The sequence below is a fragment of the Phalacrocorax aristotelis genome, chromosome 8 (assembly GCF_949628215.1).
Source record: "Phalacrocorax aristotelis chromosome 8, bGulAri2.1, whole genome shotgun sequence".
NCBI lineage: Eukaryota > Metazoa > Chordata > Aves > Suliformes > Phalacrocoracidae > Phalacrocorax > Phalacrocorax aristotelis.
In genome coordinates, this window is record NC_134283.1 from 36,337,555 (window position 1) to 36,359,622 (window position 22,068).

The 22,068-nt window shown below is 49.8% G+C and overlaps 2 protein-coding genes across 5 annotated transcripts; one reads left to right on the forward strand and one right to left on the reverse strand.

Annotated features, from left to right (window-relative positions):
* Positions 1 to 503: 503 nt before the first annotated feature.
* Positions 504 to 16,384, reverse strand: FAF2 (Fas associated factor family member 2). 3 transcript variants are annotated; one of them, XM_075102549.1, is made up of 12 exons: positions 16,056 to 16,156; positions 12,574 to 12,661; positions 8,969 to 9,037; positions 8,398 to 8,532; positions 7,623 to 7,699; positions 6,406 to 6,544; positions 5,012 to 5,097; positions 4,840 to 4,931; positions 3,221 to 3,398; positions 2,100 to 2,271; positions 1,736 to 1,879; positions 504 to 1,273 (listed from the first exon to the last, which is right to left on the reverse strand). In XM_075102549.1, the coding sequence occupies exons 3-12, from the start codon at positions 9,014 to 9,016 to the stop codon at positions 1,091 to 1,093; spliced, it is 1,254 nt and encodes a 417-aa protein (XP_074958650.1). In that variant the 5' UTR covers positions 9,017 to 9,037; positions 12,574 to 12,661; positions 16,056 to 16,156; the 3' UTR covers positions 504 to 1,090. The 3 variants fall into 3 exon arrangements, with proteins under 3 accessions (XP_074958650.1, XP_074958651.1, XP_074958649.1); XM_075102550.1 differs by having other exon boundaries at positions 15,648 to 16,147; XM_075102548.1 differs by lacking the exon at positions 12,574 to 12,661 and having other exon boundaries at positions 16,056 to 16,384.
* CLTB (clathrin light chain B) lies at positions 16,360 to 22,016 on the forward strand. Of its 2 annotated transcripts, XM_075102551.1 has the most exons (6): positions 16,799 to 17,106; positions 18,792 to 18,838; positions 20,133 to 20,250; positions 20,547 to 20,658; positions 21,102 to 21,155; positions 21,649 to 22,016. In XM_075102551.1, exons 1-6 carry the CDS (start codon positions 16,923 to 16,925, stop codon positions 21,818 to 21,820), a joined length of 687 nt encoding a protein of 228 aa, XP_074958652.1. In that variant the 5' UTR covers positions 16,799 to 16,922; the 3' UTR covers positions 21,821 to 22,016. The 2 variants fall into 2 exon arrangements, with proteins under 2 accessions (XP_074958653.1, XP_074958652.1); XM_075102552.1 differs by lacking the exon at positions 21,102 to 21,155 and having other exon boundaries at positions 16,360 to 17,106.
* The last annotated feature ends 52 nt before the right edge of the window (positions 22,017 to 22,068 follow it).

Below are 22,068 nucleotides of genomic sequence, written 5' to 3' on the forward strand. Positions count from 1 at the left end.
CTTACAGGCTTCAGAAACACTGGAGGTGGAAAGACCTCCCTGCAGGTGAGTGAGCAGTTACCTGTCCAAAAGAGACTAGCAGGTAGGGAAGGAACAGGCTCCTGCTGCTCTCCCTTCTGGCAGGAGCTGATAGCACCACTCCACAGCCATGACCAATCCTCTGGGTGCAGAGGCTTACACCCACCCTTCTCCTTCCATGTTTTTTTCCCCAACTCTAACTCAATCTGGAAGGCTTGGCCCAGTGCTGTGAGTGAAGGGCCATCTCCCTCCTACCCCAGTCAGGCAGCACAGCAGTAGCCCAGCACTGCCTTCCCACAGGCTGCTCATGCTCTTTGTCTTATAGCAGCAGCTCTGCTGGCACAAAATTACTAATTCAAGGCCAGAAGTTAGGCATACCCACAGTGTTGTGAACAGTAACTTACTGCAGAGCCACAGAAGCTAGAACCCCCTCCCCAGTGTTGGGTTGTGGCAGTGGGCACAGGCAGAAAGCATTGGCACAGACATGCTAGAGGCAGAGTTTATTACACTACGCAGGCTAAGAACGCTGGGCAAGACCCCACACAGGTAAGAATTGAACCAGCTCTTTATCAAAAAGTTAATACTATAGTCAACCCCATTCTCCTTTGGTCATTACAAAGCAAGAGAAATATTAGAAGAAAGATACTTATACACAGAGGGAAGCTGAAGAGATTCTGTCCAGCCCTTCCCCCCCACCCCACTCAGGTGCCCAGTCTTCTGGCTGTGAGGAGCAGCAGAGTATCAAATCTTCACAAGATGTCAGGTTGTTGGGGTTTTATTATTGTTGTCAATAAAAGCAATTATTATCAAGAGCTGCCATTCCTGTTCCTCCCCAGGGAGGGCGGAGGGGCAACACCAGCTCCCCTCCCTGTCTGCCCTTCAAGTGTAGGGGATGGCTGTGTACATGGGTGTGTGAGGACGTGCACACACTTCCGCTCGCCAGTGCACACACAGCACAGCTGGCACAGGCGATGTGGTCTCTGATCCCTCATTTGTACGCAGTCTTTTAAAAAAAATATTGTATTATAATAATATGAATTTATCTTTCCATTTTGTGTCTTCTGGAAAAATGTCAATCGTCCGTGAGGTCCTGCACAAAGAGGACTTCCGTGTGGCTGAGTCCAGCCTCCTGCAGCGTAGGTGGATTGGGCCACTCCTCTGTAGGGAGGCAGGGCAGGACACGGCGAGGAAAGTTGGCCTCAATCTGGAACTTTTCAGGGCTTTCTTTCAAGGAGAACAAGAAGTCATGGATCACCTAGGAAAGAAGCACAGAAATAACTGCCAGCTGGGGGAGCAATGACACAGCCACACTGCATCCATGGCATCTCACAGTGGGGGGGGTGTTACTACATTTGCACCATCACTGCATTGTAGACACAAGACTGCCATTTTCTTAGCATGCATGAAACTGGACTTGTCACAGAGTATCTGGGGAGTCCAGACACTGTTTCTGGCTCTTTCTACACTCCTTATCTAATAAGGAGCAACAAGAGTCCCAGTTTTTCAGGAGAAAAAGTTTCTTCCATTTTTTCCCTCTGATCTCTCTCCTAAGCTGGTAGGCCCAGGCCCCACCACACCTTCCTTACCCAGGAACAACTCTGCCTCCTGCTCAGGCTCTCAGCAAAGTCCAATGGAACCAAAGCTTTGCTGAGCTACCTGGAGAATCTCTTGACCCTATTCTACTCTGAGAAGCCCATCAGCTCTGCCCCAAGCTCACCGTCAATGACTGTGTAAAGTGGAATCGCCGCTCCACTCTGGAATCATTAGGCAGCTTGAAAATGATCTTAACGCTCTCTGGGTCATCAGGATGTGGTTCAGGAGGAAGGCATTCGGACTTCCGCTCCTTCTCCTCCTGCAGTGTCTGCAAAGCAAGGGGGGAGCAGGAGCAATGAGCATGCAATGAACTGACCTTTATGTTTGTCCCTTGCAGCATAGCTGCTTTAGGAGGCTCAAAGGACACCCAAGCCCTAAACAAGACAAGCAGCTCCAGTCCGTTGAGAAAGCCCTACTGCAGGCACTGCTCCCACACAGGGGCATCTGACAGGGCACAGCAGCCTCCCCAGCAGTCTGTTTGCTCTCACCTGTCGCCGCCTCTCCTCTGCTAGTTTTTGCTGCTGCACTTCCTCCTCCTTCTTCTTCTTCCTTTCCCGTTCCTCCTTCTTCTTGCGCTCCTTTTCCTGGTCTGCACGCAAGGATGCCAGATAGGCCTCATCCTGCTGCTGCCTCAGAGCTTGGGTTTGGTTCCTCTCTTCCCTGCAAACACGAGCAGGGAGTAGTCAGGGCTGGCAGGCCCTGAAGCGAAGGCATGGCAGGCTGATGGCAGACCTGAGGGTGCAGGTACAGCCTCAAACTCGTAGGAGCACACACATCAGGTAACATCTCATTTAGAGTACCATAAGCTCCTAAAAGGCAAGCCAAGTCTCCACAGTCCCCAGCACACAAATTGTTTCCCTAGGTTGAGTGGAAATGAACTGAACACAAAAGACTTCTCACCCATTGCAGCTTGACAGAGTGGACAGGCAGCACATAAGCAGTGCCCAGGATTTTTGCCTCATACTCGAGACTCTTCACAGTTTTATTTCCTTCAGGTAATTCCTTGCACATTTCAGAAACCAGAGGAATCAAAACTTGTTACTGGGTCCTCCACAGAAACGGTGGAGCACAGGAGGGGCAGACAGAAGACAAGGAGCTGGCATCCTACTTCGGACACAGCCTGCAAATCCCTACAGGATTATCAGGGACTGGAGCATGTGCTCAGGAGGCACCACCAGAAATGCAGTCAGAATTCAGGACAGCCAGCCCAGGCAGCAGCACTCACTCACCAAATGAGTGCAGACACCACAGCCCTCCTCCTGCCTGCAATGCCTTTTCCCCCGCTTGGCACCTACTGGCTATCGTCCAGGCTTTACCTGCAAAGCTCCAGCACGCTAAGGCTATGCTCCAACTGCAGAAAACAGCAGGGCACTCACACCCACCTTTCAGTGGTGGGCCTATGTGGGCAACACATCCAGCTCCCTGACTACAGGGTGGCCTGAATTTATGGACCAGTGATCCCACTGGGAAAAGGGGAGCCCATGGGCTGTGCTACAGAACAGCAGATGCTGAGCCACCTGCCTACACACGGTGCCTGGAGGGAGGAAGGGGGCAGAGCAGAGCCTGACTCCACAAGGTCTGAGTTACTGGAGCTCAGGTTCTGTCATACCTTTCCAGGCGTTCAGACACTAGGTACGTCTGATTGGCATCCATGATGAACATCAGTTGGTTAATGAGGTCATCAGCCTGGATGAGGCCTTCTAGCCGCCCAACTACTGTCATTCTGCGATCCTTCAGCATAATCACAGCCAGGAATGGGTATGTGTTCTCTCGAAGAGCCTGGGAGACTGGGAAGCAGGCACAAACATCACCATAACTGCCCCATGCAGAAGGGTCAGCAACGGGTACAGCACAAATGCTTTCCATCACCAAGGGCCTAAGAAAACAGCTTCCACAGCCACTATCTCTTCCAAGGCAGAAAAGGCCTCAGACTCCATTTTGTCAAACCAAACCCTATAAACTAGTAAAGGGAGGAAGTGGCTTGGAGCATAGAGACTGAGGGGAAAAAACAAGCTTTCCAGTAGCCCAAAAGGTTCTGTAATTCAAGCAGGAAGGAAGTAAATTGCCCTGAATGTCAATTCAGAATGAAACAAAAATCCCTGGGTTTAAACTGCAGGAAGAGAAACACAGGTTAAGCACAGGGAAACACTTGCTAAGATGATTAAGGATGGCTGGACTCTGGAAGGTACTGTCATGGGGAAGATGTCGTAGTGTCCATCCTGGACATTTCCAAACAAAATTAGGTTGTTTCTACTGGAGGTAGGCTCTGTCCTGAGGTAGGGAACGGAGCAGATCAGGGGCTTTTAAGTTAGCATTCGCCTACGGCTGCTGACTACCACCTCCTCAAAACATGCATGGCACATCACGGAACTTGGAGTTGTCATTACCAGTGGAGCCCTTCAAACTAAATTAAGAGCACCCTGTGGATTAAATGAAAGCCCATGATGCCTTCCAGCCCTGCTTTCTAGGCTGTGACTCCGAAGCATTGCAGCAATGAAACAGCAATAAGTAAAAGAATGTCTCCTTAGACATTAGGTATTGATAACTGTTAGCTGAACTATGATGCCAAGAATGACCCAGGTTTATTACCAGGACTCCTGGCCTCTCCTGCCATGAAACAGGAAGGGTCAGAAGCAACACAGGAGCCACGAGTAGAACTTTGGGAAAAGGCTCCATCTGCTGCCAATCCCTCCCAAAAGGCTGGCAGGCCAGGTATCAACAGCTCTGGAAAGACAGTACTTAAAAAGGACCTCACTGTGGACTTTCCAAGAGACAGAGAGACTGGGTGTAAAGATGACTGGCTCAGAAAGCAAAAGAATGCACCTAACAAGTCACTCCTGGCCTCAGGCATAATATGAGCCAGTGTTAAGGGCACAGCTAGTTAGATAATTGGTTCTGCACTCAGTTTAATCCTCAGCACACACCCACCAACTCCCATTAACAAGGCACTGAAAGCAGCTTGAATGCCAGAGCAAAGAGTGTACAACTAGGGCTGCCCGGAAATACAGGGAACAGTGGAGGTGAAGAACAGAAGGTATTTCCCTGGCATCCAACAGGCCCTCTGAAATACCACATGGAAACCAACATGCACTTCCCCATGTAATCCTGAATCTCTTGTCTGCTTGCACAAAAACAAACAGTGTGTTTCACATGTAAATTTGCCAAAGAGCATTTGGCTTGTTCCAGAGACAGAAGGGGACAGGTAAAGCCCAGAAAGGATATACTCACCTCTGTATCCCTCTGGTTTATTGGTTGAACAAGCCCAGAAGAGCATTCTAGTGTTTATGAGGGTGATCACCTCAGGTACGCACAGTGTATTGCTAGGGGATGAGAAGAGACTGTGTGAATGAAGCTGCATTTAGAGTGCAAAGATAACTATTTGGAAAACTCTCCTACCTACCGGCAGAATTCATCTGTGTCTTGGTGGTCATCTCCATGAAGATAAACCAACAGGAAGCGCAGCTCCCGCTTGGCATCATTCAGTGCCTTGGCATAACAACAGAGGAGGTAAAAGTTACAGGGACTCTAGGCAAGGGGAAGGCAGCACCCACAAGCTTCTGTGACACAGCTCAGCAACATTTACCTGGGCCATTACTCTGCCACTAGCATGGTCTAAAAGAAGCAGCAGTGGAGGACAAACCTGTCAGACCTTCTGACTAAACCCTTTTTTAAGGGGGCTACAATGGTGTTCTTTCACACTCCTATCAGGATGTGGTTTTGGAGAACACAACTCTGAGCAAAGCCAGGTAGGCAACTGTGCAGACTGACAAGCCCCACCCTTCCACCAGGCTCAGCTGGCAGTGACAAGCTCTCCATCCCTCAGACTCACAGCAGCCAAGGCTGAGCTCTCCACTTAAACCTGTACAGGACACAGCCTTCAGACCACATCAAATGAAAACACTACCAAAAAAAGAACTCCATAATGCTGCAGGTCCCAGTAAAACGAAAAAACCAACAACAAAAAACCCTGTTTGCATCTACAGCCTCTGGATTCCACCCACCCAAAAGCATTTCTTAACAAGACCACAGGATAAGTGCACAATAGGCTCCCTGTTTTACTGGCAGAGTTTTGGTAGCCTACCCATTCTGTTATTTAAGTTTGGATTCCAGGCAAGACAGAGGGGCCTAGAAGAGCTGTAGAGGCAACAAGCTCCATCTCTGTGCAGCATGGAGCACAGACTCCACATTCTTCTCTGGCACTCAGAAAGCAGTGCTGATCCAACTGTCTGCTGGGACACACTGCAGGACGCCCTTCCCTCGGCTAGGCTAAGGGAAGCTGCAGGAGAGGCAGTACCCACTGGGGCATCCCTCTTTTACAGAGAATGTCATCAGCCCAGATCTAACATACTGAACTCTTGCCTCCCATAATTTCTTCAGGGGCTTCCTCTCTCAGTTTTGAGGTCCTGCACCAAGTTCTGGAGTTGCATACGAGCCCAGGCAGTCAGTCCCAATTTGGTGAACAAAGGACAGGCTCTGGCATACCACATCAGTTCATAAAAACAAAGGCAGGATTACAAAGAATAGCTGTTGGCTACAGAGCCATACAGACAGTCAAAGAACAGTCAGAGCAGCTTTGCTTTCCAACTTTGCAGGCTTGGCAAATCATCAAGCCTGGCAGACACTGGTTTTCCAATACACTTGTTCACTAGCTCTCCATTACCCTGTTAGAGAGTTTGGGGACAAATGTCAGGCTTTTAGACAAAAAGTGATTTTGCCATGTAGGCCCTGATACGATCTGGCAAAATCCCCACTCTCCATCTCCACAAGATCTATGCACCAACACATGACACTGACCTGGCTGTAAGTTCCCTGGTAGAAGACAGGGTGTATCCTCCCATATTTTTCCTCAAACATATGAATAAACGAAAGAATGTCACCCACTGGGTCAGTGACCCGACTACGAGGATCGGGGCGTATAAAACGCAGAGCAAACCTAGGAAGGAAGCATAGGACACTGGAAATTCAGCTTACTCACTTTCTTAAGAACAGGTTTTCTTTTCCACAGACAGTCACTGGTATTTGCAAGTAGGAAAAAAGTCACAGCTAAGACCCCTGAACATTTATAATAACCTAAAACTGCCACCTGCTCCAAACTGATACCATTGCTACAGAAACCCCCCAGTTACATGTTATCTCATGCCAGGCATCAGCAAGTATCTGAATCCTGTGTGATTGACAGTTTTGACTTCCTCTGAAGCATCAGGCATAAGCTACACCAACAGTGATGTTTGAGAAATTTAGTCAAAGGCAGGCTGTTAAAAGTCAAACAGTTTTGTCCAAATAACTTTGAAAACTGAATTTCTGCTCTTCCAAGATTAAGAATTCCACAGTGCAAAGAGCTCCAGAAAGCTTAACTGCAAGGCAGGTATCAATGTTGTTTAGTTCTGTTGATGTATAGAAGTTACACTGAACTTCGGAAAAGTCTTTCAAGGGAAAAAGTAATACAACAGGGGAAACTGCCAAAACAATGCAGATGGCAGGACTGTTGGATATTTACCACCTTTCAACATTCCCTCTTCTCTAGAAAAGTTCTGGATGAACTAGCCCTTTGGGGCGGTAAGGGGAGAAGAGGCAACAGACACCAAAGGGGAAAAAGCAGAGGTGTTTACAGTTTGGGTTTTGCCAAGTAACACACAGGGATTAGGACAGGTTAACCTGCAGCCCAGCCCAATGGGATGTGATTCTGATCAAGTGGTTTGTCCAAGGATACCAGATTTTTGCATCCCCTTTGCGTGGCACTCAAACTGTAAAGCTGCATGGAGTTAGAAGTCCAGCTAAATACTTAACTTGCAGGGCTGCATGATGTTAGTTTTCTCTGCAATAAGATTTATTTCTTACTAAACAGTGTAGGAACTTTACAAGACTACAGATAAAGCCAGCTGAGCAAATAAATGGAAAATCTGCCATTAGACTTAAAGATCCAAGTAAGATCCAAGTGACAGAGGTACAGCCAAATCTAAGCTAGTGTGCCTTGATGCAGTCAATATGAGTCAGCACAAAAAGGTACTTACCTAAATATATCAAGTAATGTGTAATAGGTAAATCGGAATGGAAGCATTATGAAGTAGTAACCCCATCCTAACAGGCCCTGCAATTACAAACAAAGAATTAGAACAGTCTCCACCCCAGGAACAGGCCTGCTAAAGCCAAGTGCTCACTAGCACCAAGCACACAGGAACACATATGAGTATCAGTGCTCTAACCACTGCAAAAAGGCTCAGCAATATTTCGTGGCTTCGGACACATCAAATCAAGTTTAAGTGACTAACATGGTTCATTCAGAATTTGATGTGACACATCTGAAAACCAGCATCACTGACTACTCAAGCAGCAATGCTTTTGATCTGTGCTCATTTTCTTAATTGTGCAAAGGGATTAACAGCACTGAGTCTTACAGGTGCTTATGCAAATTTGCATGTGAAACATTAATGCAAGTAATTGATACTGTATTCAAGTAAATATACATTTTACAGGGCTCTAAAAAATATTATCATTCCACCATAAGTAGGGGACAGTCCTTTGTTCCAACTGATCAAAAAGCTTTACTACGCCACAGCAAGACATTCTATAACACAAAGAAGGTCATCCCATACTGTGACCACAGAGAAATTATCCACAGTAATGATAAAGGCTGAAGGAAAAGCTCTACATTTTGTTTTCAGAAGATAAAATATTCAGAAAGGAGAAAAAAGCATACAAAGAAAACAATTCATTCCCCTGCTTGCAAGTTCTGTTGCTCAAAGAGGCACCCAAGAAACAGGACAAATCCAAGATAAGATAACTTGCCCTTGGCTGTGGCCTTGAGACAACGTAGCTGTAGATCCTGTGGTCGGCTGTATTGACCTGCAATGGCCGCGACGGAGGAGGATTAAAGACACTTGGGACACCCTCTTGCTCATTCAGTCGGTCCTGTACAGCTGCCTTTGGCACAAGAAAGAGCAAAGGGAGGTTCAGACATTTAAGGGTGGCAGAAGATTTTTTTTATATATACTTCACTAACAGTAGTTATTATTTGCCCACAGCCCCGGAGCACTGGATAAGCACAACTCATTACAAACCATAACCACCAATACTCTGTTCTGTATGGAAAGCTTTTTCCATGGCAGCCTGCACACACACACTCTACGGGAAGTTACACAACGTGGCAGTCAAGTGATTGTTCACAGCCGTAACAGCTCTGCTGTATACTTCCAAAACCAGCTCTCCGGATGTGTCAAGATACTGTTATAAAGAGCTACTAGTGTAAATTCAGAGGTTGACAGATTAAATCTTACTGGTAGGACCCCCCTCTCCCTGCAGAGTACTCTGTTTAACCCAGGTACTTGGAAACCACTACAAATCTTATTTGCAGTGGTACCTCTATGTTCCAGTTGTGCTGCTCCAGTGTGTGACGACATTGGTCCATGGACTCTATGCCCGTCAAGTCCTACAGAAGGAGAATAAAAGCAGATCAGTGCCAGGGAAGTGATGTATTTTTACTGTCCTTTGCAACACATGAGCACAGGCAGGAGTTACCACAACACACTACCACAATACTCTTTTTTTTTTAAAGTGCTTTACTCTCAGTTTAAGAGCAGAGCAACCTGAGCCAACCCAAACCCATAAACATACAGGAGGCCTCAAACAGGCCTTTGCACTCTTCCAGCATTAGCTAATTCTCAGTAGTGCCCAGGGCCTGGTACTAAAACTGCACTCAGCCCAGTCAAGAGTCTAACCTAATACTGCCCACAAATTTCACTCTGGAAGGATATGCCAGGCTGATGTCCTCAAATGTCACCTTGAAACATCAACTTAAAGACAGGCGAAGCATTTCTGAAAACCCAAGATGACCATTACTTCACTCACTGCAAGCATAAAACTAAAACTGAAATGAGCCAAGCACTAATGAAGTTAGTGTTTTCCAGCATCACAGGGGATTCTACAGTAAAAAAAATCCAGTCTAACACAGACAGGACCCTAAACAAAAAACATAGTCCAAACACACCAGCAGACTTCAAAGCCACTGGGCTCTCACATCAATGTTTGGGAAGGCATATTTTAGCCTCATGCCAATCAGAACTTCCGCACAGGAGTTCAAACAACAGTAGTTGTTACAGGAAGCCACGTCAGCACCTCCTGAATGCAGACAAATCTCTTCTGAAGCGAACATCCCTGTCACTGTGCCACAGAAACACATCTTGCCCCACACCACTCACTGCAAGGTGTTTGAACAGATAGTTCAGGTTTGTATACCATACCTATCATCAGAGCCAAAATTCACTCTTTCGTAGGAAAGCAGAGAGCTACAAATGTGTTGCCACCACCCTTTTAACAATCCTTTGAATCAGTCAGTGAAAGGTCATTACAGGTGACACCATTAGCAATGCTGGCAATTTTGAAAGAAATGCCTGTTATTTTAATATTAAGAAGCATAAAAAGGTTGGTTTTTTTAAACTGGGCTATAGAAAGCCAAGAAAAATTAATCCTTCAGAAACAATTATTTAGCTTGAACACAAGATGGGAGAAGCAATGACAATAATTGTCATAAGCAGTATAACAAATTGAACATAAAAATGTGCTGGTCATCCTTGACAAGAAACCTTCAGATTCTCAGCACCTTATGTTCTCACCTGGTGGATTCAGTAACACTAAGAGGGTACACCTCCCTCAGTGGCTCAGGGTCCAATCTGCTTTCCCTCTGGACAGCTACACACTGTGACAGTTGGGGACTGTGTGAGCTGAACTACACAACAGCCTTGCCTGTCCCCTGCCTGCTGGTTCCACGCACTCTTCTCCGCAGCACCTGGGAAAAGCTCAGCCATGTTTGGCAAAGAGCAAGGAACTTTTGCTCCCTGTGTCTGTCACACAACAGAGCATACCTTTCTGCAGGAGGCAGCCTATAGTGATTGCTAACACAGAGCAATGAGTAGATGTAAATACTTGTGTGCAGTTTTTGTTGCACCTTGTGATCCAATCCATTGTAAGCAATCCTATTTAATTCTGCTCATCATCTCCCCCATTTCTTGCTTCATTTAAAAGCCCCTGAGGAAGTCTTGACAAGCTGACCATTTAAGAACACAATGAATTGTTTTCTCACTGGAGAAGGATGGTGAATCTATTCCCCACCCTGCCCCCATTCATACATTCCACATGCTATTTCCACCCAAGTCACACAGTGGACAAATGCCCTATTCAATCTCTGGGCTCAGTTCAAACTTTTGAGCATTTCTTGGCCTCTTTCTCATGAAGTCTCCATCTACCTTCTCCCCAATCTACTGGGCAAAAATCATTGTTTCATTCTGCTGTATAGAACCAGACTGTTCAAAGCATTGCTGACATCAACTATGTGATTGCAGCTGCTCAGAAAAAAGCACTTCTAGTCAGTGGTGTATAATTATTTATTAAAAGGTAAGTGTGCAACAAGCCTTGCAAGGGAGCACTACAGAAGCAAATATCATAGAAGTGAAGCTCAGTGAACTCATCTGTTGCTGCCAGAATACCTTTGTTTATCACTCTGCTTCACAATTTAGTTTTTAACATACTTTATTTGAAGATGCACTTCTCTGAGTAAAAGTTAGGTTTTGTATTCTGATTTTTTTACACCCCAAACTCCTACAGAGGGCACTTCATTGTCCTTTTAGAAGGACACCTTAAAGCACCTGTAATTTACTTAATTATTTGATTTTACAATGGAGTCAATGTGTGACAAGTTCACACACTCCTTAACATCCCAGAAAGTCTGCTGGTGTTTGCAAAATTTCCAAGATTCAGAAATTCATTCACACCTTTGTCTTGAAATGCCTGGATTATCACTCAGCAATAACAACAGGGCTTCAGGACTGAACATTACCTCCTTTTTAAATTATGCAAAATACTTTAGCAGTTTTAGGTCAGAAATAAGCACCAAAGTAACAGCTATGCAAACTATCAGCAAACATTTAATGAGCACTGAATCACCACAGCATTTGCAAGACCTACTGAGCTCCACAGAGACAGACTACAGGCCAGATAACTTCACTCCTTCCCAACCATTGTTATAGCAACAGGCACGCTGTTGGTCAGATCTCAGTCTTTACAACAGCACTTTTGTGAAGGTGAATCTACTTTTTTTTCTTAGCATCTTAAGAGTTGCTCTCAACACAAAACAGTGACAAAACCACCCCAGCAGCACCATGCCCAGTGCTCCCACCACTCTTCTGATCAACGAAGCTGCACAATTAAACATTCCAGGAAAAAGAAACTGCCTGCATAAAGGCAGCTTTTAAAACTGAACACCTTTTTGAATGTTACTTTGACATGCTCCGTAAGACAGACATACTACATTTCCAGGGCGTTCTGGAAGACACATATGGGTTCTGAACAACTTGCACTCAATGTAAGGAACTGCAGGAAGGCAGTTCAACTCACAGTTTAGAAAACACTTGCTGGTGAACACCAGTACTGTTCACTATTGCTCCCAACAACCATTTATACTGTTATCTCAGTGCCTTCTATGGCCACTGTTTCACCTTAGTCACAGAAACAGGTCAGAAATTTGAAACAACACATCATTTCCACTGCACCACCTATAGCCTTGCTGGTGAATCTGGTGGCTAGCTGCAAACTGCATTATTCACATGCTGAATGAGCATGTTCTTAGTATCATAAGGCTAAGAGAACAAACAGTATCTTCAAATCAGTCACTAACTGCTGGTCTCCTACTCAATGTAGTCTCTCATTAGGTGCCTCAAAGAGCATATCTTACACAGACATAGTAAGTAATAAAAAGATAAGGCTCCCTGTACTTAAAGGGAATCCCATTAAACCAGTGCCCTCAAAACTTTGAATAAATGTAGGTCCAAGCTCAAGACAGTGGACAATATTTAGGAAACAAAGTATTGAGTACCACAACTGCCAGTAAAGTTCAACACTGCATTCTCAAAGGCAGTGCTATCCTAAAACACACTGACACTGCTGCTAGATATAATTATTTGCATCTCTCACCTTTGAGACTGCTCAGAACGCTAAAATCTTCTCAATACTGAAGTTGCAGTTTCCGCTATTCCACACTTCAAAGGCAGGAGGAGTACCCCTGAGTGGACAAAGGTTGTAAACTGGACTTATGAAACTGTTCCCTCTGCAGATACACTTGTATGTTGAAACACAGCGTAAGAGATGCAAACCCACAGGACTGTAACTGGCACTGCTCTTAATTCCCAACCCACCTCCAAATTCCAGAGAATTATGTTTCCAAGGGTAAAGAACATCTGACTTGAAGCAGCAGGAAAGCCTTTAACAAGCGAGTTTCTCTTTGCATATTACAGCAAATGTCTTTATGAGGCTTCTGATCAATATGCAGTACACCTAGGAGGAAAGGTGCCTGGAGTTTGTCTCCCCCTTCCTCTTTGAATTAGATATTTTCTCAGCCCCGAGCATTTTGTTTTCCCCAGTTGAAGTTAGAGGTGGTATCATGAGTGCTAACTTTTGTCTTTGCGAATAACACCCCATTACTTTACATTAGCATATTGTAACATTAGACATCAGCCCAAGTGTAATGGGCACAGATCGATAACAAGATCCTACAAAAGCAGTTCCACTGTCTCTTCCATCTCCCAAATGCAACCATATCCTCACAGCTTTAAGCTGTTCACATGAAGATTCTCTCTACAGATGCCAAGACAGCTAAGTCTTGGCAGATGAAAAATGTTGATGCTTTTATTCCTTTGCATTAGCCAATGCTTCAGCAGTAAATGGGAGGCTGAAAGCATGCAAGAGTGCTTTGTTGCTTTAATTTCAAGTTTATCCCAGTTACCTCTCCCTTTTGGTACATTTGTTTTTACTCCATTAACCTGCCATAGCAAGGTGGCAGAAAACCGTTGTCCAGCCCTGCTGTAGAAAGAGCACTGCTACTTTCCCCATTCTGACAGCAGAGCTATTTATACGAGCACTGCCAAAACACATCAAGGAAACATCAGTGGAATTAATGCAAAGCATGTATTTAAACTGTGACCCCAATGGCTTGGGCCACAAACAGGATAGCAGGCATTCACCTCTCCACCCTGGAATGAGCAATTTCCAGCAGAAGTAGACTAAACAGTGTAGGGCAACAGCATCTTCACCCAAAACAGCTATTTGGTAGGTGAATGGCAGTCTACAGCTTTTTTTCAATGCTTCCCTTCTGGCTCTCCATTTAACTGTAACACTACTGAGGGCCTTCTGCTATTGCTTACTTCATCTTTGTCATACCCACTGCCTTCTTTCCTAGTCTGCTGTCCTGCTCCATCCACACTGCAATGGTATGCTGCCTTCTGTGGAGGTACAATGCTCTGCCACCACAGAATATTGTATAAATGACTTATGACAGTGCATCACAACAGAAGCATAAAGTTATCTTTGAAAATGTGTAAGTGTTCCCTGAGAAGACAGCGGGAATCCCTGAAAGGTTTACAAGCTAAAGGTTTACAAGTGTTTTGCGGCAATAGCAATGCAGAAATTATTTTAGCAATACTTAGCCATCCTCTCCAAACTAAATAATGCTTTTTAAGAGTGCAGCTAAAGGAAACCAGAATAAAAATCTTTTCCAGGTGGACTGATTTATTCTATCTCATTTCAAATAAACAAGCAGGGCTGCACACCTAAGCCCTTTTCAGCCACAAATGAAGTACCAAAGGAGAAGGACTCACCAGTGAAGTCTGTCACTATCCCAGCCCTGGTGAAAAGCTAATCCCATACACCCAGGGGACAGAAGACTGATAAGATCCTGGTATCAAAGCCTTCTAGGCTACAGCTTTCAAATCAGACTCTGTACAATAGTTGTCTTCTAACTGAAAAAAATTCTCCCCTTTATAGTCTAAAGAGCTTTTGCCTCCACTTCACAGCAGGGCTCAACAGGAAGCTGGACTAAAGCCTGAATTCCTCCTTCTGACCCCTTCTCCATCTCCTCCAGCCCCTAGCCTGCTGTCCACAGCAACACTAGGTAGCATTAGGAAACAGGATTCTTTAGTTTCACAGCTGCCCACAGGGTTTTGAAAATAGCATCAGGGATACTGATGAATGCAGCTGGTCCTATCAGCCCAGATTCAGTAGATTAGTAAGTACTATGATATCTCACAGCAAGAGAATGGGAGTTGGACAGCTTTTGTGCATAAATACATTCAGCATATGGCTATGGCTTAAACCTCGTATACTTACCAGGGAAATGGTAGCACTGGGAAAGCAATTGTTAACATTGCTCTGCCTCCTTTGTCTGTAAGTTAAGGTTGCCCAACCAGCTTAATTTGCAGTAAAGATTTAGAGGGGATATCTGTAAAAAAGTTTCCCCATAGCTATACTTACAGAGGAACACCGCAGTACATTAATTACTTCAGGAGGTTGGCGGATCCCCTGGCTCAGAGGTAAATGCCTGGCAAATATCTCTCTGCAATAATGAGGAACACTTGCACTTATCTCTGCTGTGGAAGGCAGGGCTGGCTACCTCTGAAGTCCCTTTAAGCCCTATAATTCTACAGTTACATTACACTAAAAAATGCAAAGCACAGTCTCAAAAATATTCATTTGAAGAAACAAGATCACCCAAAACACTCTTGAAACAAAACATCATATTTGTAAAAGAACTCTGTAATCTAAGGAACACCACATGATGCCCTACAATTCAGAAACAAACCCAAGACACCTGAAGATAAATTTCATTTGCCATCATGTTTAATTACTTCTCAGTAGGCAGCCCTAAATATTTCAGCTCCACAGCACTATCTGCTCCCCAACAGGCCACACCTACAAATTGGGGGTTTTTCTTAATTATTCAACTGCTGCACAGCCCTGAGGCCCTGGCAAACCAGAGGTTAAGCAACCCAGCCCATGTTATGCAGCAGACAGCAAGATTAGATCATTACAGTCCCCAGTGGCCTCCCCCCAGTAGGCATTACCAAACAGCGAGGATTAGAAACAATTTTCTGAGAAACCACATTCCATAGAAACCCACTGGCTAACCCTTGCAAGACGCCAGGAAAGGTTCTCCCATTCACGACTAACAACCAGAGAAATAATTTTTCAGACTAATTAAAATGACCGTGACTTACCAGGGATTTTTTTTTCCGTAAGAGGCAATGGCATTTATTCAGCAGTCACTTCTTGCCTCCCCAATTAGCAATAACAGAACACCACTCCTAACGAAGCGCTGGGGCACAGAGCCGGCCACCCACAGCGCGGCCCCAGCCCGGGGCAGGAGCCCAAGCCCCGCACAGGCGCGTCACTCTCCCCCCCACCGGGCCCACGAGTCTCTCCCTCTCGCCCCCCACTCAGGCCCGGCCCGATACCGCCGGGCCCGCTCTGGGCGAGGCCTGCCCCGGCTCTCAGTGAGCCCCGCATTCCCCGGCCCGGCGCAGGCGGCAGGACAGGACAGGCCCAGCCCAGTCCGTTCCGTGCCCGCGCCCCGCCTCTTGCGCTCGCTCCCGCCGGACGGCGCGGCCCCCCCCGGGGCGCGGGACCTGGAACTGCAGCAGCTTCTCGGTCTGCTCCGCCGTCAGCTCCCGCTCCTCAGGCGCCGCCATTTTGCTGCCGCCTCTTGACCCGCCGCTCCGTCACTCTCCGGAACTGACGTCTCCCACCCGCACTTCCGCCGCGGCTCCACGGCGCGCGCGCGCGCCAAGCACCGTTATGGAGCCAATGACCGTTTATCGGCCACAACCGGAAATGCTCGATCGGGTTCCGGAGAAAGCCGAAGGCTCTCATACCCGTCCGGAAATACCCGAAAGCACTGGGCCTTGTTGATGAGATTCGGGTATTTCCGGTGGGCGTACGAAGATTTCCGAAGTGTGCCGATAGCCGTTCGGGTGTTTCCGGACCTAGCTTGGGGTGGGCTTGGGGGGGGGGGGGGGCAGACCGTGGCGGGAGGCAGAACGCGGTCCAGAGCCCCTCGGGAATGGGTTGGGCTGCCTGTCACCGGGTAGGTCCTGCGCTGGCACCCCCCGTCTTGCCGGGTCGCCCCTGCACCAACGGCGACTCCACCCAAGATGGCGGCCACCAGCCAAGATGGTGGCGGTAAGGGGTCGTCCGCCCCCGCCCCGGAGAGCTACGGGTACTCCGCAACCACGGGCCCGCGGGCCCTGCGGGAGGCGGCCAGGAGGCTCCGGCGCTCCATGTCCGCGGTGAGGCTGCGCCCAGTCCCAGCCCCGTACCGGCTCCGGGGTACGGCTTAGGCCTGGCGGGACGCGGCCGGGGGCAGCACCGCCCCTTCGCTGATGTCAGCCCGGCCGCCCCGCCCGCTGCCGCCGCCGCAGTGACAGCTCCGCCCGGGCCCAGTCGCGCCCAGCCCAGCCGAGCCGTGCAGCAGGAGCGCGGCGGGTGGGCCGACCATGGCCGACGACTTCGGCTTCTTTTCCTCCTCCGAGGGGGCTGGCGCCGAGGAGGACCCGGCCGCCGCCTTCCTAGCCCAGCAGGAGAGCGAGATCGCGGGTATCGAGAACGACGAGGGCTTCGGGCCGGCCGACAGTGAATCGGTTACCGCCCCGGCCGGGCAGGCGGCCCCGCCGGAACCGGGTGAGCGCCGCGCCGGGCGGGCACGGCAGGGGGCCCGCGGGGTGCCCCTGGCTGCGCCCCCGGTGGGCGCGGAGGGGCTGCCACCCGTGGGGTGTAATGGGGGGCTGTGCCCCCACTTACCCCGGGGGCAGGGAGGGGTTCCCTGTGTGAGGCACTACACCCCCAGTGGGTGATGAGGTCTGTGCTGCACCCCCAGTGGGCAGACGATGGGGTTCCCAGTGGACCAGGCCTGCATCCCAGCAAAGACCTTCCGGGGCCTGTGCTTGGTCCCAAAGGGCTTGATGTTGGGGTTCTTTCTCAAGACTTAGGATGTGGGGTGAATCCTGAGCTGGGACTTGCCAGCTGCGGGCGATTCCTCCCGTGTGCTCAGGCTAGGTTCCCTGGTTAGATGGACCCCCATCTCCATGTCTCAGTGCCCCCAGCTAGGGCATTGTGAAAGGCATCCAGGCAAAGCTGAGGAGCAATGACAGCCTTGTCACTGTCCCCACAGATGGGAGAGCCCTTTAGGGTGCAAAATGGAAGGCATTGAGGACATTGTGGTCCCAGGCCCTGTAGGTAGAAGGTGCTAATCCTGATATCTTGCCTCCAGGCTGTGGGGGCTTTGGTAGGTAGCAGGGGCTCAGGGTCTGCTCTCTGGACATAGGGACACTGCTGCCACAGTATGTCTCCTTTCCCTAACCCAGGCCCACAGGGTCTCCTCGTGCTGCCTGCGGAGCAGTGGTTTAATCTCTCCACATACAGGGCTGTGGGGGCAGACCTGGGCACGATGAGGTGTTGACGTCCGTGGTGATAAATGCAGTCAGACAGGCTGGAGCTGGGTGTAGTCGGAGCTGCGCGGTGGGGGTGAGCACTTTGGGGATGGTGCTTGCCTGCGCTGCACTGTGGCTGTGCGGCTGCCTGTGCCCGCAGCTAGTGGGCGGATAGAAGCCCTATAGTCATCAGAGTTGTGGCAGCTTAAAGCTTGGAGTCTGCCTCCTTCAAAGCCTCTTCACATGGGGCTGGCCTTTTGTCCTTGGTGTGCAGCTTGGTGTTCTCTGGGGCTGGGGGGGAGATGGGGCTGTACCCCAGCTGTGGGTGTCAGTGGTGCCTCATTCCCAGCCCTAACCTTGCAGTTCACCCTAGGGACATGCCCCCAGGCAGGCTTTCGGAGACCTTGGCATGCATACCTGCCCTCCTCTTCTGGTGGAGCACACTGCAATGTTTCTGTGGGCTCTGTTCCTAGCAGGGTTGCCTTCACATCAGAGACCTGTCCTGCTGGGCACTCGGCTGACAGCTTCTGGGTCAGCTGTCTGTGTCCATTGGCAGCTTCTGCCTGGCTGCTTGCAGACTGGGGTAGATCAGGTTGTCTTTCTATAGTCAGAGCACCTGCCTGTGTCCAGCCCTGTCCCTGGAACAGTTTCCCTAATCTTCAGATAAGATAAAACACCAGTGAAAATACCATAAAGATATAAATGCCTGGAGAGGTTTCTTGGGGAGAAGAGAAAATCCCACCAAGAACAGGAGACCAGGCAGCCTGGCCCACATATGTGGGGCTGTTATGGATGGGTGTGCTGGGCTGGAAATTGGAAATGGCACAGCCAAAGTCCCAGGAACTGATTTACTTGAGTTTCATGAACACCAGCCCCTCTGGGATCACCTGCAGCTGCCATAATTGTGTTTGTCTTTCCCTCTTCCTTTTTCCCTAGCTGGTTTCCAGAATGGAGGAGCCACTGTCAACGGAGATGTCTTTCAGGTGAGAGCTCAGCCCCTTGCCCTTGCCCAGTGGTGCTAAGGGGGATTGGGTGGGTATGGGGCCAGCACTCCACTGCTTTGCCCTTAAGAATGACTACACTTTACTATCCAGACCCAGAACAGCTGTGGTGTTCCTGGGAAGGTCTGGGTCTTGTGGGGTGGTCCTGGCAGCTCCATTCTCACCCCTCTTTGATGAGAAGATTGGTCTTGCCTGCCATGACCTGCCCCAAATCTGTTTGTAGGTGGCCTGTACCCTGAAGGAGCACCTGGGCTCTAAGATCAAGTGACAAATCCTCCATTCCCCACAGAAGCCTCTCCAGCCTGGGTAGCTCCTGGAGGCCTCCAGGGCAGTCAGGAGCATCTCTTGGCAGAGTCTGGAGCCAGGACAGGGCTGCCATGGGACACTTGTTTTGCTATGGCCTTGCTGCCAAGTCCTGGCAGCATCTCCCATTAAACCCACTTGCGCCATGGCCAAGGGTGTTCAGTGGGGGCCACTTGCCTCAGTCTCAGCTACCTCTGGTAGCCTAAAGCCCAGCTCTGCTGGCTACAGGAGAAGCTGTGTCAGCATCTGACGAGTGCTTCACCCCACTTGGTGCCCAGTAGTGTGGTATGTGCATTGCCCGTGCCTAGTTTATGGGAAGATAATCACATTAGAGATAGGACAGACTTAATTAGATTGGGGATTTTGGAGGAGAGCTGTAATCCCATTGCTGAGCTCAGTGTCAGGCTGGGCGTCCCAGTCAGTGGAAGGTGTTAGGAGAGGTGCTGGGCCTGGTGGGAGGCGTGCGGGCAGCTTGGCTCAGAGGAGCAAGAGAGGCTGTTGCCTGAGGGCTGGTGTCCAGGCAGAGAGCTGTACCTCCCTTGGGCCCTGCCTCTCTCCTGAGCTCTCCCCATCTGTTGTGTCCAAGCCTGTAATGGCTCTCAGTCCTGGGCCTGCCTCAGCCCAAGTCAGGGCCAGGGAAGCCCGGTGCTGCTGGGGAGCATGTCACAAAGCTGGTGGCTGTTCTCTGCCATGGGACTGTCCAGAGGACATAAGAGCTGTGTTGGCAGCGAGCAGCAAGTCTAGGAGGGGAGTGCTGGGAAGCCTTTCTGGGTGGCAGGGCCTGGGGCCAGGAACTGGGACAGCAGCTTGATCAGTGCTTTGGGGACACTGTCCCATGCTGTCACCCTCCACACCTCCTGTCTTTGCTTGTCTGAGTGCTGGGAGTTTGGAGTCCTACCCTGCTGCCAGCCCTTCCAGGTGACTGGGCTGTAGGAGGAGCTGGTGTTGACGGTGAAGTGCTTGTGTCCTGCAGGAGTCCAATGGCCCCACAGACGCCTATGCAGCCGTAGCCAAGGCTGACCGGCTGACCCAGGAACCTGAGAGCATCCGCAAGTGGAGGGAGGAGCAGAAGAAGCGCTTGGAGGAGCTGGGTGAGCAAGGCCATGTGTGGCCATGCTCATGGCACACCTTGCAACATGGCAGTTGGTGCCCTTGGTGTCCCTCACCTGGCAGTGACCCTGCTGCATCTCAGAGAGGAGTCTCATGATCCACGTCCTGTGGGTGCTTCTGCCAAGGATCTGCTGTCCTTGGGGCAGTGATGCCTTTCAGACAGTACTAGTGGGGACTGGGGGCAGGCCTGGGGGGCTGCAGCTGTCCTGCCTGCCGAGGGGCTGCCCGGCAGTGGGTGTCAGTCTAGCTGATGGGGTCTGTCTCACCCTGGCCTTAGATGCGGCATCAAAGGTGACTGAGCAGGAATGGCGTGAGAAGGCCAAGAAGGACCTGGAGGAGTGGAACCTGCGTCAGAATGAGCAGATGGAGAAGAACAGGGCAAACAACAGGTACGTTGGGCTCAGTGTGGCCATAAGGGCTGCAACAGGAGCTGCTGTGCAGCCAGATCTGCCTTCCTGGGATATCTGGGGGCCTCTGTACCCGCATTGGGGCTCAGCCCTGCAGGGGAGAGCTTTGCCAGGCAAGGGGAGAGACCCCAGGGCATCAAGTGGCTCCCGTGGCTGTGCTGAGCCACCCTGGCTGGGACCACACCAGGATCACTGTGGGATCTTAGTGCCTCCTGCCCCCTGCATGGGCCTTGCATCTGGGCGGGGTTGGGGCACTGTCTGTGCAGCCCTGCTGTCACCAGCAGGTTCTCCTGGTGTCATGTATGCTGTGATGAGTGGGTCATGCTCTGTGGGAGGACGCTAACCCCTTCTCTGTTTCTCTCTTTCTAACCCTTGGCCTGCCTGTCTGTTCTGCACTCTCTCTCTCTCTGTGCCTCGGGGGCTAGGATCGCTGACAAAGCCTTTTACCAGCAGCCGGACGCCGATGTGATTGGCTACGTGTATGTGCCTCTTACAGACCGTATCCTGCCCTGCAGGGTCTTGGGGTCCTGGCCCCAGGACTGGCTGCCCAGTCAAGGGAAAGGGGGATGCTGGGAGATACTGGGCCCTGGTGAGGTCTCAGAGGGAGAATGCTGCAGCTGAGCATCTCCAAATGGTGAAGTCTTAGGAGGCAAGTGGAGCTCCTGCAAATGCCTCTTCAGGGACTGGTGGAAGAGGCAAGGCTGTGGGGTCTTGTGCCTTTTGGGGGACAGCTCTGGGGGCAGAGAAGTCTTGGGAGCCAGAAGAGATTCCCTCTGCCCCTGGATGAATGATATCTTGGGTGAGTGCAGCCAACAGCAGCTTTGAGCACTGCACGTCTCCGGATCCCGGAGGATGTTGAGCTCATCAGCTGGAGCAAGTGGACAGGAAGCAGGGATATGAGGGGTTCCCAGACAGAGGGGAGGGTCTCCTTGGAAAGGGTTCTGCCAGTGACAACCCTCAACATCTCTGCAGGGCCTCGGAGGAAGCATTCCTGAAGGAGTCCAAGGAGGAAACCCCGGGCTCCGAGTGGGAGAAGGTGGCCCAGCTCTGTGATTTCAATCCCAAGAGCAGCAAGCAGAGCAAGGATGTCTCGCGGATGCGCTCGGTGCTCATTTCCCTCAAACAGACACCCCTGTCCCGCTAGCTGCTGCCTGGCATAGGCAGGAGTGCAGCAGGGCAAGGCCAAGCTCACTGAGCCGGGTAGCTTTGTGGGGCCAGCCCAGAATGGGCCAGCCCTACCTGTCCCGTGCTCCGTGGTGTGCACCTCGGCTGTGCTCGAGTCACTGGTTGTAACTCTCACCATGGTTTTCCTTTGCTTAAATGGTCTCTTTTTACACTTATTTATTACTGTGGCATTTCCCCGGGAAGTGACACTGGGTGGCAGAGCTGAGT